The sequence below is a fragment of the Pan troglodytes genome, chromosome 16 (assembly GCF_028858775.2).
Source record: "Pan troglodytes isolate AG18354 chromosome 16, NHGRI_mPanTro3-v2.0_pri, whole genome shotgun sequence".
Taxonomy (NCBI): Eukaryota; Metazoa; Chordata; class Mammalia; order Primates; family Hominidae; genus Pan; species Pan troglodytes.
In genome coordinates, this window is record NC_072414.2 from 44,758,865 (window position 1) to 44,776,806 (window position 17,942).

Below are 17,942 nucleotides of genomic sequence, written 5' to 3' on the forward strand. Positions count from 1 at the left end.
TGGAACATCTTATGATGCCAGAAAGTTAAAAAAAAATGTGAGCATTGTCATAGGGACACAGGAGTCAGAGGGAAAGGGCTCTCGTCAGTGAAATCTGGGACAATTTGAGCACCAAAATAGTTAAGTACAGTAATGAATTGTAAGCCACTGGAAAAAAAAGGAATGCCTGAGTCCACTCCAATCATAAATGGATAATGAGAGAGAAGGAAGGCTTTTGCAAATATCCTCTCTCTCTATCTATATGTTGAATAAATGAATGCTATTCATGATATATTTGGGAAAGGATAGGGATGATGGAATTACCAGAGATTTTTTATTGTCTCCATTATTCTTTTATGTATTTTCAAATGCTCCACCATAAATTTAATAATGGGATTTTTTAGTTTGAAAAGTTACAAAGTAGTAGTATGTACCATCCCATAGGGAAAAGATTGGAAGGATACACACACACACACACACACACACACACACACAGACAGAGGGTTATCTGTGTGGGGTGCTGTGGGTGATTCTTTTATTTTTTTTCTTTATTAGTGTTTTACCCTGCAGCTCCAGCTCAAAGGATGTATATAATACTAATAATTTGCAACAAGAAATGAAGTTATTTATTTATTTATTTATTTATTTATTTTTTGAGACAGAGTTTCGCTCTTGTTGCCCAGGTTGGAGTGCAATGGCTTGATCTTGGCTCATTGCAACCTCCGCCTCCAGGGTTCAAGTGATTCTCCTGCCTCAGCCTCCCAAATAGCTGGGACTACAGGCAAGCGCCACCATGCCCAGCTAATTTTGTATTTTTAGTAGAGACGGGGTTTCACCATGTTGCTTAGGCTGGTCTTGAAATCCTGACCTCAGGTGATCCTCCCACCTCGGCCTCCCAAAGTGCTGGGATAACAGGCGTGAGCCACCGCACCTGGCCAGAAGTTACCTTTTTAAAAAGCATTGGAATTAAAACATAAATTAAGAAATAAGATACAAGGTGCTTGAACATGGTAAGTATCAAACAAATGTTAAAAAAAATTTACTAAGGCTATGTCATGATAAAAGCAGAATTCAAAAAAGTATATATAAGCGGTACAATAATTAACTTTTTGGAAAAAATCTCCACCCTTGTGTTGAGGGTAGTGCTCCAAAATGATATTGTAGTTGTGTCTGAGTGTATTTATTACTTTAAAAGAGGAAACTGTATGGTAGATATAATGTTTTATAAGCTTGCATTTTGAACATCTTTCACACATTGAATTGTCTTTCATAAAAGAGCTAGAATAAGAGGTTGAGGTGGGCAGATCACCTGAGGTCAGGAGTTCAAGACCAGCCTGGCTAACATGGCGAAACTCTGTCTCTACTGAAAATACAAATTGTAGCCTGGTGCAGTGGTACACACCTGTAATCCCAGCTACTCGGGAGGCTGAGGCAGGAGAATCACTTGAACCCAGGAGGCGGAGGTTGTAGTGAGCTGAGATTGCGCCACTGCACTCCAGCCTGGGTGACAGAGCAAGACTGTCTAAAAAAAAAAAAAAAAAAAAAAAAGAGCTAGAATAAGCTAGAATAAGGGGACCACCACTGAAGCACTTGGGAGCATTTTCAACCTACCCAGAGGGGTGGTCACCCTGTACTACTTCTCTTTTAATTTCATTACTCAGATAATTGCACTGGGCAGCATCTTCTAGGGAGGCAATTTTCTGGCCAAATAATTAAAAGAAGTAAGAGCCGTTTAGTACTTTCCCTAGAAAGTTATCTTTTGGGAGATGGGAGAGGCCCTTGATTATTTTTAAAGAGGAACACACACACACACACACACACACACACACACACACTTAAAGAGCCATAGACTATCTCTTAAGACTATACAAGAAACTGGTAACAGGGGTTTCTTCTAAGGGAGGGGGACTTGGGGACTTAGGGAATATGATTGGGAGGAAAACTTGTTTTTTTCTGTATACATTTTCATGCTGTTCAAATTAAAATAATGATGTGCATTTAGTATATGTTCAAAATATTTATTAATTAAAAACAATTCTTTAAAAAAGTCTGTTGCTTATGGAACAACTGTGAAAATAACTAGATCGGAGGAAAGTAAAATGTGTTTTCTTATGAAAATATGCTTGCCATTAAACTGATTAGTTTCCATCACAGATAGATTTGTAAGTGACTCAAACCAAGACTTTCCAACATTTGTCTGCCCCACCTACATGTCTGTGCTTCTGTCTACTCTGCTGTTTTCTTTGTTTATAGATAGATAGCTCTTGAGCTACCATTACTGGGGAGTTACTTTTGTTTCTCTAACAGCAGGGATGGATTTGGGCTAACCCCTTCCACTGGTTCTTCAGGGCTCCTTGTACCCAGGGAAGTGGCTGGATGGAATGTGAGTAACCATCACTGCCCACCAACACCGGGAAGTGAAAACTGGACCCAAAGGACCCACAATCTTTACCTCATTAGCATCGTGCTCACATCACGTCTCTCTCAGTAAGTAACAGGTTCCGGTGAGGCAGAAACAATCTAACTGATTGGATGCCTCAAATCTGTACAGAAGCCAGAGAGCCCACCTATCGTAGGAATGTATTTGAGAGGGTGAACTATTCTGAAACATTCCATCTTTATATTGACATCCACATAGCCACTCTGCAGTTAAAGGTATATCCAAGCACCCAGCTTCCCATGCCAGAAGCAAGGAGCCTGTTCCATTTCCATTTTCACTCTCCACCACGTCTACTCGACTTTAGAAATAGCTCTCAAATTTTGCCACCCATTTTCTCCACCTTTGCTGACAATGACATATAATCAGACCCTCAGAATCTATTGCCACTTCTAGCTAGTCCCTTGTGACTTTTCCTCCCATTATCTTCCTCTCCAGCATGCTTTCAAAAGCACAAATCTGACCATTTCATTCCACAACAGGTCACAACTTCCTTTGGGCTGCACCAACACACCAGGTCCTTTGTCATCTCCTTTCAGTCTTCTTTCCAGTTTTCCTGGCTGCTCCCACAGAACTTTATTTCTACCCAGATCAGAGACTTTGTCAGTATTTATTTTCCTGCATGCTTCCTCCCTGTGAGCTCCTCCAGGATACAATAAACACCTCATTCCTCTTTCGTGCCCCTGTACTCAGCCTAGTGCCTGGCACATAGGAGGCACCCGATCAGTGTTTGGGCGAATGAAGGAAAACAGACCTTTTGAGTGATGTAACATGGCCATCAGTGGTGCTTCTCAGACTTTAATGGACGCAAGAATTTCCTGGGGGTCTTGCTGAAATGCGGATTCAGGTTCAGCAGGTGTGGGGTGGAACCTGAGGGTCTACAGTTCTTACAAGTTCCCAGGTGAGGTCGATGTTGCTGTTTAGGGAGCCACACTTTGAGTAGTGAGGACCTATAGAACATTAATAACTTTTTTAGATGGAGGAGCACGTTGAATCAATTATTCCTCTAAGGATCTTGAAGTTTTGAGTGAACTTTTGATTTCAAAAAGATCAAAAGAAGTAAAAGATTTTATAAACACACACAAACACACAGTTATACAGAGTAAGCTACAGAGCTATAGGTTATTCCAGAAATAAGTAGGAAAAGGGAGTAAAAATAAGAGTCATCTACCCTTAAATTCTCAATACCATTATTCTAATTTGCCACTTGAATTTATATTAGAATCACCTGGGAAACTTTTTAAGCAGCACATATTCTCCCCTCTTCTCTCCCTCCAATCTGATTTGCTCTTCTAGAGGAATATGACACCCTCAGTCCATGGCTCCTTACCACTGAAAACCACAGCTTTGGAGAATGCTTTTGTAATCGATGACAATGTTTTGTGTCACTCAGCTGTGCTGGGAAAGAAACAAGCTTTTAGCTTCATAGTAATTCTGATCTAAGAGCTCTTCTGCAAAAGGAGTTTAGCCAGGGCCCCCACACATGCTGTTGTTCCCTCTGCCTGGAAACCTCTTCCTCCATTTCTGTCCCAAGTCCTACTCATCCTCCAGATCTTCAAAATTGTCCCTTCATCACACCTTAAACTCCTCCTTCCTGGAAAACACACACACACACACACACACACACACACACACACACGAAACATGTAAACAGTTATTTGTTCTCTTCCCTGCTAGACTGTGAGTTCCAAAGAAAAATTGTGTTGTACATTCCATTCCCAGTCCTGAGCACGGAAATTGCTACAGCAGGTGCTCAAATGAGTGAAAAAATTAACTCTTTTTTCCATATTTAATGAAATTCCCTCTTTTACTTATTTTATCCTCCTGTCCAAAAATGGCTGAATATAATTCCTATGAGAGCTGATATTTAGTATGGGGCTAGAACCTGCTTAAATGACAATAGAGTATGTCTTGAGGTTTGTTTGGTCTGAATTGCTTGGGTTGAGGAATCAGACAAAAACAATGTTTCTACCTCCCCAATGTTAAAAATAAATAATAATCACTGCCTACCAAACAATATGTATCATATATGTAAGATACGAAGCACAAAAACAAAATGAACATCTATGAGTCCACCACTCAATAAAAGAACTAGAACATTAGTTGCCTTGTGAAGCTACAGGGTGTTCTTGCTTCTTATCTCCCTGCCTTCCCCTATCCTCTAAATTTATGTTTATTACTCATTTTTTTAAAAATAGTTTTTATATATCATGATTTATTTATGCATTCCTTGTCAGTGAACGTTTAGGCTTTTTCAGTTTTTCTGCTCTTAGGAACAATGCTGCCAAGAACAGTCTTTGCATGTCTCTAAGAGCATTTATGAATTTACCTATAATATATGCCAAAGGGTAGAATTGCTAGATATATGTAGGTCCAGGTTGAGAAGATGATGCCAAGTCATTGACACTATGTTTTTGTAGTAAAGGTGCCAATTTACTTTCGTTTCCACCAGTAGTGGCTAAGAGTTCCTAATGACCCATATCCTTGCTAACAGCTTGTCTTACTAGAACACAAGCAATGGAATCTCAAGCTGCAGCACTTTGGGGCCAGAAGGCAGAGCTCCTGCCTGGATAGGTTATTTCCTCCTGACCACCTGACAAGGGACTGGCCCCCTGAGGCTTACACTTTGTTGAGTCCTGAAACTGCAGACAGAGCACTAAACTTAGAAGAGACTAGGGCCCCAACTAAGCTTCCCCATGGATAGATACATAGTCATCATAGAAGGCAATCAATCATAGAATGTGACACCTGGAAGGGACCCTAAAGCCAAATCCTTCATTCTACATTTATTGAGACTGAGGCCCAGAAAGGTTAAATTACTTGACAATGTCTAAGAGCTAATTACTACAGAAATCTTTCTCTGGGGCACTTTATTCTTAATCCAGAGAGGGTTTTTTTTTTTAAATTGAAGATGGTGTAATATGATCCATTACATTAATAATGACTATAAATATTCAAATAACTGACTAGTTTATTTAATTAATTAATTAATTTTGAGCTGGAGTCTCGCTGTCGCCCAGGCTGGAGTGCAGTGGTGTGATCTAGGCTCACTGCAACCTCTGCCTCCCAGGTTCAAGTGATTCCCCTACCTCAGCCTCCCGAATAGCTGGGACTACAGGTGCAGGCCACCACACCCGGCTAATATTTTTTTTTTTGTATTTTAGTACAGACAGGGTTTCGCCCTGTTGGCCAGGATGGTCTCGATCTCCTGACCTTGTGATCTGCCCGCCTCGGCCTCCCAAAGTGCTGGGACTACAGGTGTGAGCCACCGTGCCTGGCCGACCGGTTTATTTTAAAAAAATACTTGTTTAACTTAAGTGGCACGAATTTGATAACTTTCATTTCTTTGGTTATAAAGAGGGGTGATATTATTCGATGGGATAAAGAAACCAAAATTATAGTTTCAATATGCAAATTTAACTATCCTAAGAGACACTGGTCTCCTGGGGGATAAACAGTCCCCAGTTATCTGATTGATCATTCTTGTCCTTGGATCATTCCCCATACCCACCAGGCAAATACTAGGTGCCTCCTTAAAAAGCCATTTTTGTGAGTAAGGAAAACTTTAAATTCATTAAATTTAAAATCATCTTTCCCTTAGGAGCACTCATAATTAGGCTATACTAAGATTCTGGGAACGATCTGTGGAGATATGGCAAAATAGCCTCAGTGACTTGATGGTTTCTAATCCACATGCGAATGTGGAAAAATGCCAAAAAGAGACCAATCTGCAGCAGAGGTACTTAGCGCTCTTCAGAGTGTGCATAATAACCGAGTGTGGTATACAAGTCTAGGGCAGAGGCATCTGTCTCCATCCATCAGACAGTACATGTGGAGCTGGGGAGGAGAAGGAGTGCTTCCTAACAGGATGGGTGTTGGTGTGAACAAAGGGGGCTTTTGAAGCCTGTAGTGGAAATTTTCCTTCTGGAGCTGTGTCCTTCAGGAATTCTCTTCCTCCTTACCCCTTCCCATCTGCCTGGTCCTCTCTGCACCAAGTCCTCTTTTACCATTTAAACAAATCTTTTGGTTTAACAACGTCTGCAGGCAGATGCTAAAAGCTTTCTGTAAGGCAGCCCTTTTTTAATGTCAGGATGAAACTCAGGAGCTGTTTATTACTCTGGGGTGGGGGGCTTGGAGGGAAAGAACACCAAGTAATTTTGTGCAGGAACGCTGACCAGACAGTACTGAGGTACTTCTGGTTCCAGTTTTCCTCCTAGCAGTCATTTTAATCAGCACTTCCCCCTTTTAATGAGCTGGTAGTGCCATTACATAATCACCCAGCTCACTGGATTAATGATGAAAAGAGGAACTGATTTTTCCAGTTGCATCATTTGAAGTAAATGTTAACTTTCTTTCTGAGTCCTTAGTTAACCGCATTAGTGTGACAAATATGTCTTTGTCTAGCATAAGTAATTAGAATTTAATCACTTTAACTGCATCTTAATTACCCCAAATGAATTGAAAGGACATTTAATAGCAAAGATTAAATTGCCTTAATGAACGATTTTTGTGACTCCATCAATACTCGAATCGCTTTAGCCACTCCTCTCACGCACTTCAGTCGCAGAATCTGCAGCGAGCACAGAGGTCACTAGGTGGCGCGCTTCGCTCGTTTGTTTATTTAATTTTCCCCATTGATCTGTTTTAGAAGACAACAGGAAAGAAAGCAAAAAGCACATAGTTTATTGCGTTCCTTCGATAACCTCTCTTTGGGACTATGAGATCATCACCAGATGTGAAAACGAAAGCAGTGATTTCAGAAACCGTCGATTCTGAATATCCCACGGCGGCATATGCAAAGGAAGATGAGAAACACATGGTGACTGGAAACATGCAGTGTTTGACAGAACTTGCAAGATGCCCTCTAGACAACTCCCAGCCTATATACTGAGTTTTGGTCAATTTATTACTTTTTAGTGCAGAGCCCTAAAATTTGAGTTACAGACAATCTTTGACATAGCAAGGCAGGCACTGATGTGGAGCCAAGAAGTGTAATTGCTGTCCAAGTGCAGATCAGAATGCCAATGCCTGAAGGTATGGGAAGATCTGGGCCCTTGGGCCCCCCTCAAGGCAAGGGACCGAATGGACCAGCCCCACCTACAGGCACATCTAATGAGATGGGTCTTGTCCGTCAGTAATTGTTTAAGTGAACAAAGGGATGGGAGGCTGGGGTTTCACATCTACTTCTGGCACTTCCTCACATTTTCTGGCTGCTTCTTCAAAAAAGAGTAATAAAAAATCTCTTTTACAAGTCTTGAGTATAAAAGAAATAAGTTTTCATAAGTGACTCTTTTTGAGAGTCCCAAAGGAAAGACACACTTTCTCTAATTTCAAGAGCTTATTATGTAGAGACTTTCGAATCAGTTATTTCCACATTCTGACTCCACTAACCTGGTGCACCTGTCCTGGCAACAGAAGCATGGGATGGAGGATAAAATGTTCTGGGCTTTGCACTGGGAAAGCTGAGCTCAGGGCATCACTGTTTTCCAGTGGTGTTATCACAAGTAAATTATTTAACCTCACTGAAGAGAGCAACAGGGAAAAAAGTGGTAACTACCACTTAGACTAATGGTTCCCAAACTTGGCTGCACATCAAAATCGCCTGGGAGTTTATAAAAATCCAATGCCCATGTCACGTCCTGTACCAATTACATCAAAATATCTGAAGCTGCAGCTAGGCATCAGTTTTTTAAAGGTCTCTAAGTGATTCCAATGTATAGCAAGATTTGGGAACCACTGGTATAAATGTTGAGTCTTCAATGAGAACATCTATGTTCTGATCACAGTACCCAACAAATAGAATGTGCACAAAAAACTTAAGCTTCTTCCTTATCAGTTACTATGACAAATGAGATTGGTTGTACTTTAGGGTCTAGTTCTGTCCAGCTGTTGTCTTATTAAATTGCCTCATCTAAAAGAGAAGAAAATTTCTTTTTTTCTTCAACTTTTATTTTGAGTTCCAGGGTACATGTGCAGGATGTGCAGGTTTTTTACACACGTAAACATGTGCCGTGGTGGTTTGCTGCAGAGATCAACCCATCATCTTGGTACTAAGCCCAGCATCTATTAGCTATTAAGAAAAGAAAATTTCTAGAAATTAATTTGTTACAATTTTATGATACCGTAACATCTCTTGGAAGAGACATATGTGGATGCTTCTATAGCAAGACCCTGTGATAAATAATTTTTATGTTTGTATCAAAATAATCAGATTGTCTTGTGATTGGTCTAGTCACCTAGCCCAATCTTATTATCTCAGGAGGAAATTAAACTTCATTAGTATTAACATACTTGTATTAAAATAAGAACCTATACAAACCTATTGATAGAAGGTAGGAATTTATGACTGTGCACTAAATCCATTCACATAAGAAATATTTTTCTTTTTACTGGACTCTATGAGACTGACATTTTTTATGTAGAAATAATGTGGCTTTCTTCTCCCAAAGATGCTTATCCATCTTATTCAAATAGAGACACAATGAGAGTATTATTTAATAAATATTTGTTAAATGTTTTCTCCAGCATTATAAGAAATGCACCCTCTAACAACCACAACTTCAGTAACACCTTCCTTCTGTTGCTACCCTAGGTTGGGGGCCATTCAATTTTACCAAGAGTGTGGAAATTCTGCTGTTTTAATGGGGACTGAAAGGAAACTAGTCGTTTCTCATTCAAACCATCAAGGCCCCTAGATTGATTTAAAATATTAAGTCGGTGTTTAAATATTCCAATAAATGGGCTTTACAAAGAGCACAAGCAATGTCACTTGAGGAACAAGGCCTCAAGCTGAGGAGCAGGATATTGGAGAGCCTCCTTCTTAATTACCCACCTTTATTAGACTTGAGGATTTTCTGTCTTACAAGAAAATCAGAAATAAATTTTATTGGTATGCTCTGTAAGAACGATTTCTTCTGATAACTTGGGGTAGCAGCATTTGTTTGATTAGCTGAATTTGCCATGAATGTGGAAATAATGACATCAAAACAGCTCGTGTAACAACCTCCTTAAAGACCTCGTAGATTAGAGATGACTATAGATTTTCCCCAGCGCGGATCAAAGGGACTGAATTGAACGTTTTAGCTTAATGATCCAACCCCTGTCACACCCACAGGGACGCGAATTCCGATTTTATAAGCAGGTGTGCACGTGCACTCAGATACTCACACAAAGCCGCGTGGAGGGACGAAAAGATCAACCACCCGATCGACGAGGATAGATTTGATCTTTTCGATTACCTCAGTGTGCCAGTGTATATTCCTGGCTGGGCCTAGCGCCCTAAGAAACTTCGGAACTTTAGCTGTTAATTTTTGTTTTCTTACTATGACTTCCCAAAGACATTCTATCTGCCCACCAGGGGAGAAGAGAAATGGGACCAGGCGTCAGGGCGGTGGGACCCTGTCCAGGGTCCTGACTCCGCGCCAGGGCTCCAGGCCAGTCGGCCTCCGAAGGCCCTTTCACCCACCCCACACAAGAGGAAACAAAGACTTCTCAGCTCAAGGCCTCAGGGCTGCCTCCTGACTCCGGTCAGTTTGCAGGAAGAGGAAACAACAAAACAAAGGAACCGCCAATCCGCCGGGTATTATATCCCTCAGCTCCAACCTCCGACTTCGGACCGCCAGGGTCACCTTCTCTACTCTGACCCCGCTTTTCTTAAATGAAAACACGCCAACAAAAGCATACTTCGGATACAAAATCCAAGTACGCATCTTGTTTGGGGAGGTTAGAGCTGAGGTGTACTTCGGGAGATGAGAATTTTGTTTTCATGAATTGGGTAACACCCAGGAATTGTTAGGTACCCCGACAAACCCTCTAGATACCCTTCTCTTCCTCCTTCACACTTTTTTCCTATCAAAATAGTTATTGTTTTGAAATTCACTAGAACAACGACGTTCTAAAAACAAAGGCGCAGCAAGCATCCCTTTCTTCGCTGCCGCGGGCTGAACCACGGACGCTCGCGGGGCGCTCAGCCCCGACGGCCCGCAGGGGGCGCGCGCCGCAGCCGCAGCACAGCCCGGCTACCCCAAGAAAGGGAGCCGAATGGAGGGAAGCAGGGAGCGCGGAGGGCTCGAGGCTTGCAGATAAGGAGAGGCGCATCCTGGGATTTGGGTCCTCTGCTGCTACAACACAGCCGTGCTATTGTTGGCACTGTCCGACCCAAGTGTCGGTGGTAAGCGGCGATGTCGGGGCTGGGTCTCTAGCAACCGCTCTGCCCTGGGTCAGGCTGGTCGCCCCAGCTACCGGGATCCCTCTCCGGATGCTTCCAGGGCGATAGGTGCTGCACCCGTTGACGGGATAGCCGCATACCTCCGAATAGGTAGTGGAGTTCGTCTCTGGCAGGCATCCTAGCTGCGCTGACACCAAGGTCGCCACACAATAGCCATCAGCCCCTCATAAGCCCCAGAAGTAGGTTTCCCCTGCCCCAGCCATAGCGATTCCAGTCGTCGCCACGAGCCCACTTCTTATCCCCAAGCGCACCTCCCTCTCCACCCGGGTTTATGCCCGTTACACAGAGAGAACTACACAGGGGGAACTGTGGTCCTACACCCTCGAGGGGACAGACACCGGCGGTGAGACAGGCACCACGCAGAGCCTTCTGGTGACTGTCCGCAGGAGCGAGACCTTTTTTGGTTTTGCAGTCGGCTAGGTGTGTGTGTGTGACGGTCCCCAGTCGACTACCGGGATGCACTGCCACTTTTCGGCCTGGCGGGCTCTGGGACTCCTTGGTCTCCGTAGGAGGCCATCCTAGGCCTTCGGAGGAGGCGCTCCCAGCTGGCGGCGCCCCTCTCCCCGGGCTCAGAGGCGGACACGGTCGGTCGCGCCCTGCCGGCCCTTTGTTCGCGCCGCAGCAGGCTGGGAGCAGCTGCGCGACACCAGACCCACAGCGCCAAGACGCGAAGCGAGAGGAAGCCGCTGCGCTTGACTCCTTCTCCCCCAACTCTTGGACCCAGGAACGCTTCCAGCTCCTGCGTCCCACACGCCCAGTCCTGGCTTCTCTCCCGGCCCAGAAGTCTTCAAGGATTGAAGGGCTCTGCCTAGGGCCCCGCACTCCTGCCTGACTCCCATGGCCCAGAAAAGCAGGGGGACATTTGAAATGTCACCCCGGGATAAATATTAACAAAAAAGCAAATGGACTTGTGCAGGGGCCAGTTATCAATCAACCAGGCCGCAAGGCCACTCAGGGCAAACACAGCCCAGGTTGGGCTGGGCGAGACTTTCTCATGGCCGCCTCCCGACCCAACCCCTCCCCCCTTGGCTCAGGTCCTCCTTAGGCCGTTCTGGGGCAAACACCGGACGGGAAGGGGGCGCAGTCCGGGTGCTGGAGGCCCCGCCAACTCCCCCGCGGGGTTTGGAGGTTTCCTCGCCTCCAAGTCCCGCAGGGCAGGGTCGGAGTGCCCAACACCCACCCCCGCCCGAACCTCGGGCCTGCGCGCCGCCTTCCCCTGGGTCCGCGGTGCTGCGCTTGCTGTTGGGTGTGTGTCGCTGTCTCTTTCCGAGCCGGCAGCTCCTGCTGTGTGGCCGAAGCCCTCTGGAATCTTTAATTGGAAACTAATCTTGCGTCTTGATAGACGCCCACGTCAGAGGCGCGCCACCCACCCACACCCCCGCCTCATCCCGGAGGACACGCGGCAAGAACCCTGTCGCTCTGCTCTTTAATGGGGCAGCAGCAAGTAGTACATGGAGGGAACATATATTGATTTTTAAAAGGTAGTTAATTTGGTGGGAATTTCCTCCTGTCGCCCTTCTTCCACCAGCCGCTGTTATTTCGTGACCGGAAGGCGCCTCCCCAAACACAGCGCCACGTGCAAGAGGGTTTTGACCCTCTGCAACAGGCTGCCGGCAACTGGAGGACAGAGGGGCGTGGAGAAGCCACCACTCTCCCGCTGCGGAGCGAAGGAACCGAGCTCAGTGAGCCCTGACCTCGCGAGGTGGTTGGAACGAGACTGGGGAGGGTCTCTGAGCGCAACAGCAAGGAAAGCTGCCAGGGGCACCTCCCCATATGGGAGCTGGTAGTGGGGGGCAGGCACTAATGTCCCGTAGGAACGGCCAAGGCGCTCTGCAATCCATTTTAAGGCTCATGCACTTGGCCCGCTAGAGATCATTTGGAAAGTTCAGAAAATAACCCCACTCTTTTTAAAATATGAAAATGTTAATGAGATGGCTTCTTCTTCAGTAACTTAAAAATAGGTTGTGAAGAGACTGTTCCTGGTTCCTTGCAGGAGACCCTCCTGGACCAACACAGAATCCTCAGTCCTAGCCCTTGTCACCATCCCTTTTAAGTTAAGGAAACAAAAATGTAATAGACATGCTTCCTCAGGGTCTCAGGACACAGAGTCGGCTTGGTGTTTGGTGCCAAATGCCTGCCCTGCTGGACTCTCCAGTGTTTCACTTTTTCGAGGAAAAGGCCGTGGGCCTAGGGCTGAGGGCTGCATGGCCCTCTACAGGTTGCTGGGTGCCCAGGCAGGCGCTCCTTCGATAGCCTCCTGGGTGCCACAAGCACCTGCCAGGCACCAGGTTTGCGCCTCCAGCGTGCGGGTCCCAGCACTCAGGCTCCCTCCCCCTCCACAGTGCCGTCCCCTGAGCTCGGCTATGTAGCTCTCCACGCTTGGAGGTCAGAGGGCGCTCCTGCGGCCAGGTTTCCATGGCTCAGAGGTCGTCTCTGAACAGAACGTGTCAGTCTGTCCTTCCATGGGGCGACAGCAGGCAGTGGGGGGAGGAGGGATATTGAAGTCCAGAGCAAGAGCCTCCAGGGGGCAGGGGTGGGGGATGGGGACCGAGTTTTCCCGGAGGGGTAGCCCTCTCCATTTCTATCTTCTTCCCACATTCCCCCGCTCCACTCTTTGGCTTCAGCGGGCACTGCCTGGGTAAGAGGCCCTGAAGCCTGGCTCTGGGGTGGTGTGGGTGTGTGAAAAGGCACTACCTTGGGCTCTGGAGAGACGGAGCAGTCAGGGCGAGGAGCAGCCCCTTCGCCCACTCCCTCCGGAACCTCAGTTGCTCGCGGGCAGCCCACGGGTGGAGATATGGTGCCGGTGGCACAAGAGCTAGAGAGTGGAAACCCGGGAGCCAGCGATTCGCTGGGGCGCTCAGCGAGCCTCTTCTCCCCTGACTGGTTCCCGGGCGCAGGCTGCAGGAACCTGCATGAGGACTTTGCCTGGGGCTAAGGCAGAGCTGGGCTGGAAAACCTGGCAGGGCAGAGTCTCAGCCAGCGCGGTGCTTTGGGACCGGTGGCCTGCAGCGCCCAAACCCAAAGAACCAAAACCCAAAGAACGCTTTGGGTCGCTTCGGGGCACGAATCGCAGGCTGGTCGGCACCTGCCACCCCCTAGCTTCTCATTGGCAGGCACGAGTTGGGGGAGGGGGCTTTGGCCTCACGCTTTGATTTTAGACTGTGAAACGGCTCAGTGCCCCCGGCTCAGAGCGGATTGACTGTCTCTCGTTCTCCAGGGACGAATTAATGGAGAACGATCAGTTAATTAACAAACCCTCATTCCAGCTTTTACCTTTTCTCTTCGCCAAGGCTCAGGCCTGGGCGCCGGGCTGAGATGGAGGTGGAGGTGGGGGTGGGGGAGTGGGGGGCGGAGGGGGCATGGACCAGGAGTCAATCAACTTGGCAACCGCCGGCCGGATCTCATCAAACCCAGGCCACCCTCCGCTGTCCTTAGCTCTACCTCCCCTCATGTTCTCTACCCTCAAGGGTCGCCGAATCCTCCTGAAATCCCCGGTGGGGTTCGGGCTGGGCTCAGCTGTCTTCTCTGCCTATCCGCGGTCTCGGGGAGCCAGGCGCGGTGTCTGCGCTGCGCCAAGGAGAGCTTCCAGCTGAACTCAGAAACACCTGGGGCTTGGGGTTTCGGGCAGGAGACCTCTGCTCCTAGACTTGGGGGTCATTTACACACTCTCATCCCCAAACCCCCCTCCCGCACGGGGATTCAGACGAAAATCGCGAAGAGGAATAATAAAACAAAATGCAAAGTCCTCAGGGAGTCGGCAGCGGAGTCGGTCCCAGGACTTGGCTATTGCTTTGCAGCTCTCACTGGGACCTTGGGACGGTCAGCCTCCCTCTCCTTTCCACAGCCAATTCCATGCGCAGAGAGCGTCCTAACCCTTACACCTCGTCTGTGCTACACACCCACCGCCCAGTGGCTTTGAAACTTTTTGCCCATACTCTTAGATTGAGGTCACCCCAGCCAGCGCCAAAAGAATGAGCGCGGGAGGGGGTCACAGCAGCCAGTTCGGCCAAACATCGACGCTGCTCCGGCACGCTCCAGCCCAGCGCCTGGGAAGTGTCAGAGGTACCTGCGAGGAACATTTGCGTGCGATTCCACGCACGCGTTGCATCCCTCTTCCCAAACCCGGATCGCTGAACTGAGAGGTGGCGCAGAGTGTCTCACCAGGTGCGGGGATTTCTCTCCGCCTCAGGCCGTACGAGCTTCCCTCGCTGTCCCTGAGCGCAAACGCGCCTCTTCAGTCGCCGAGGCCCCGCCGCTTAGCTCTCGGAGCCTTCCACAGCCCAACACCCTGAGCCCTGGAGTAGGCAATTTGCTCCCACAGCCCTGTGCTGGCCCTTCCAGGCACAGGGAGTCCCCCTTCTAGGGGTAGGGGCGGGCGGGATGAAGCGCACCCAGCCCTCTCTCCTACCCTCCCTCCTTTCGTCCCTTCGGCTTTCGTGTACCTTATCTCCCGCGCGCCCAGCTCCTTGGCCGGCTCACCTGCTAAGCGGAGCGCGGACATGCGCTGGAACTCCGGCTCCTGCAGCCACTTCCACATCCTCCGGAAGGTCTCCCGGCCGGATTTGAGTTTGCTCCAGGGTTTGGGGTTGCGCAGCAGGTCCGAGAGGGTCCCCTGGGAGCGGCAGAGCACCCTCTGCGCGAAGATGGCCTGTGGGATGCTGTAGCGCTTGAGCTCGGTGGTGATACGCTGAGCCACCTCTTTGGTATTGATCTCTTCCATCTGCCCTGAATTACTTCCATTGCTGACCTGCGCGCCGGTCACCGAAGGGTTGGGCTCCCGGGCTGTGCCCAGGAGCTGCCCGTGGCCCTGGGCGTTCAGGTGGGCGTGGGGATGGTGCGGAGGAAGGCCGTTGATGGGCACCATGCCGGCCGAGGTGGGCGTGAGGTGCTGCTCCCCGTGGCGGCCGAGCATGGCCGGGTGGTGGGCTTCGAAGCCGTTGGGGGTGAGCATCTTGTCGGTGGGCATGGTGGTCCCCGGGTGGGCATAGTGGGGGAGCCCTTGCTGGGAGTTGTGGATGCTGCCCAGACCGGAGCTGGAGAGGGGCGAGAGGCTCTGGCCCATGCCGGCCACGTCCTTGTGGTAGGGGGTATAGAGGTTATTCATGGAGGCCAGCCCGCGCTCATCCCGCATGAGCGTGAAGCTACCGCTCACGTTGCCCGCCAGGCGCTGGTGGTGGTGCGGGTGGTGGTGGTGATGGTGGTGGTGGTGATGGTGGGGGAACTTGTCCGAGACTGTGGAGATGGGAGGCAGCGGCTGCAGAGGGGTCAAGGTGGTGTAGGTGGTGGGCATGCTCATACCTGGGGGAGTCTCGCAGGCCATGGTCATGGTGGGATGCAGGGGGCCGGCCAGGCTGTGCTCAGGGGCCCGGTGGTGGTGGTGGTAATCGCCGCCGCCGCTGCCGCCGTCCAGCAGGGACGCCATGCCCATGGAGCGCGGGTGCGCGGGGGGCAGGTGGCTGCCGCGGTGCGCCACGGAGCTGCGCGCGTGGGGGCTGCCGCCCAGGAGGTCGGCAGGGGCGGGCACCGGCTCATGGCTCACCCCGTGCAGCTCGCCGATCGCTTCCATGGTCAGCTGCGCGTTCATCGTGATCCGGGCGAGCAGGCGGCGGACACAACATCGATGTGGCCAGGCAGAGGCGGCGAGGGGCGCACGGAGTCCGGTCTTCACATCGGCTGCTGGCGACTGTTGCCTTCCTTCCTCTCACTGTGGGGCTCTGTCTCTCTCTCTCTCTCTCCGTGTGTGTGTGTCCGTGTGTGCGTGTGCGTGTGTGTGTGTGTGTGTGTCTCGCCTTCCCTCTTACACCCCACCTTCCCCTCTGCGTCCTCGGCTTTTTTTTTTTTTTAATATTAATTTCCAAAAAGGATCCGCGCCGTTGGGAGAGCGCAGTGCCCCAGCCCGCCCGCCTCGGCCACCTCTCGCCCCTCTCTTTCTTAAAATTCTGAGGTCTCCGGCTCCCCTGCCGCGGCCCGCGCGCCTGCCGCGGCTGCTGCCTGCCCGCCCCGCTGGCCAGCTTGAGCCATGGCTCTGTTACTGTTACAGACTCTGTGGCCGCGGTTCGGTAGCCGCCGCCGCCGCCGCCGCAGCAGCCCGCCCTCACGCCCGCCGGGCGCAGCGCGCATGCGCGAGGCCCGCCCCCGCCCCCTAGGTCCCGGCGCGCCCGGCCCTTGACGTCCCCGTACAAATGAAGGAGGGGGCCCAGCGCCTTCCCTGCGGCGCCGGATGGCCAGGGAGCTGCGGGCACGTGCGAAAGATTGGCGCAGAGCGCGACCTGGGGCCGCCGCTGCAATCCCAGGAGACTCGCGCCTGGCTCGCTCGCCTCCCTTGCTTGGGTGGGCTCTCTCCTCCCAGCCAGGGGACGCTCGTGTCGGGCTCCTAGCGGCTGGAGTGCTGTGCTTGGAGAGACATCGCCCCTCTCTCTCCAGTTGCTGCTTCCCGGTGCAGGTTGCCCGGGGAGCTGGGGACTGTGTCATCACCCCTTCGGCTCTGGCCCACTAAGCTTTATTTCCCGGGGGGCTGCTGGGAGTGCGCTTTCCCACCCTTGAATTCACGGCCTATTGGGGCATGGGGGTTGGGGTGGGGTGGGGTGCAGATTGCTTAAAGGGCTGGGTCCGTTTGGCGGCCGTTGACCCGGCACCCTTCGTCCTCCCAGATACATACTTGCCCACCCTTTCTCATCCATGCCCTGGGGAGAGGAGTAATCAGTGCCAAGAATCCCAGTTCGGGCCATACCTCACTGTCCCCCGCCGCCTGGCTCCTTCTCCCGCTCAGCTCATAATTAAGGCTGTGCGTCCGCTTCGCCAATGACTCGGCCTGTGGAGGGGGGCGAGGGAGAGCGGAGGGAGTGCCCTGGAGGGTACCCATGTTAACCCCCGGGTGCTGGTGGGGCCGTGGAGGCTCGGGCCGTCCCTGCGGTTACTCCCAAGGCCCTCCTGCTAAAGCACCCGGAGGCGGTTGCTTTCCAGAAGTACTGACGCAGGCAGGGTGGACGCCGGCGCGCGGGTCTCCGCTTGGCCCGTAGGGACGCCCTTTTCCCGGCGTCCCCGAGAGACGCCTCCAGATTTGAAAATCAATTCAGCTTCGGGAGTAATTTCGCCCTTCCCACAGTCACGCTCCAATCCGGAATCGAACCTGGTCTTTGGGCCTGGTGGGGACGTGTGCGGAGGCCCCCAGTTTGAGACGTACACCCGGCCGCCACATGCCGTGGCTTTCTTTCATTTACAAAAGAAAGAAAAAAAATCCGCAACAAAAGGCAGAGCCGTGTCCGCTTAGGTGCTTTCATCCCTCAGAGAAAGGACAGA

The 17,942-nt window shown here is 50.1% G+C and overlaps 1 protein-coding gene across 2 annotated transcripts in view; it reads right to left on the bottom strand.

Moving 5' to 3' along the window:
• The window catches only part of ONECUT1 (one cut homeobox 1), a 39,626-nt gene extending 22,947 nt beyond the window's left edge, over window positions 1-16,679 (bottom strand). Inside the window, exon 1 of one of the 2 annotated variants that reach the window (XR_008539314.1) lies at window positions 15,123-16,677. Coding sequence is in view for 1 of the 2 variants with exons in the window: in XM_001170549.5 (XP_001170549.2) it covers window positions 15,123-16,227 (1,105 nt within the window). In the remaining variant the exon portion in view is untranslated. Of the gene's footprint in view, window positions 1-15,122 lie in introns of both variants that reach the window. The other variant, XM_001170549.5, reaches the window with a different exon arrangement.
• Window positions 16,680-17,942: the final 1,263 nt, after the last annotated feature.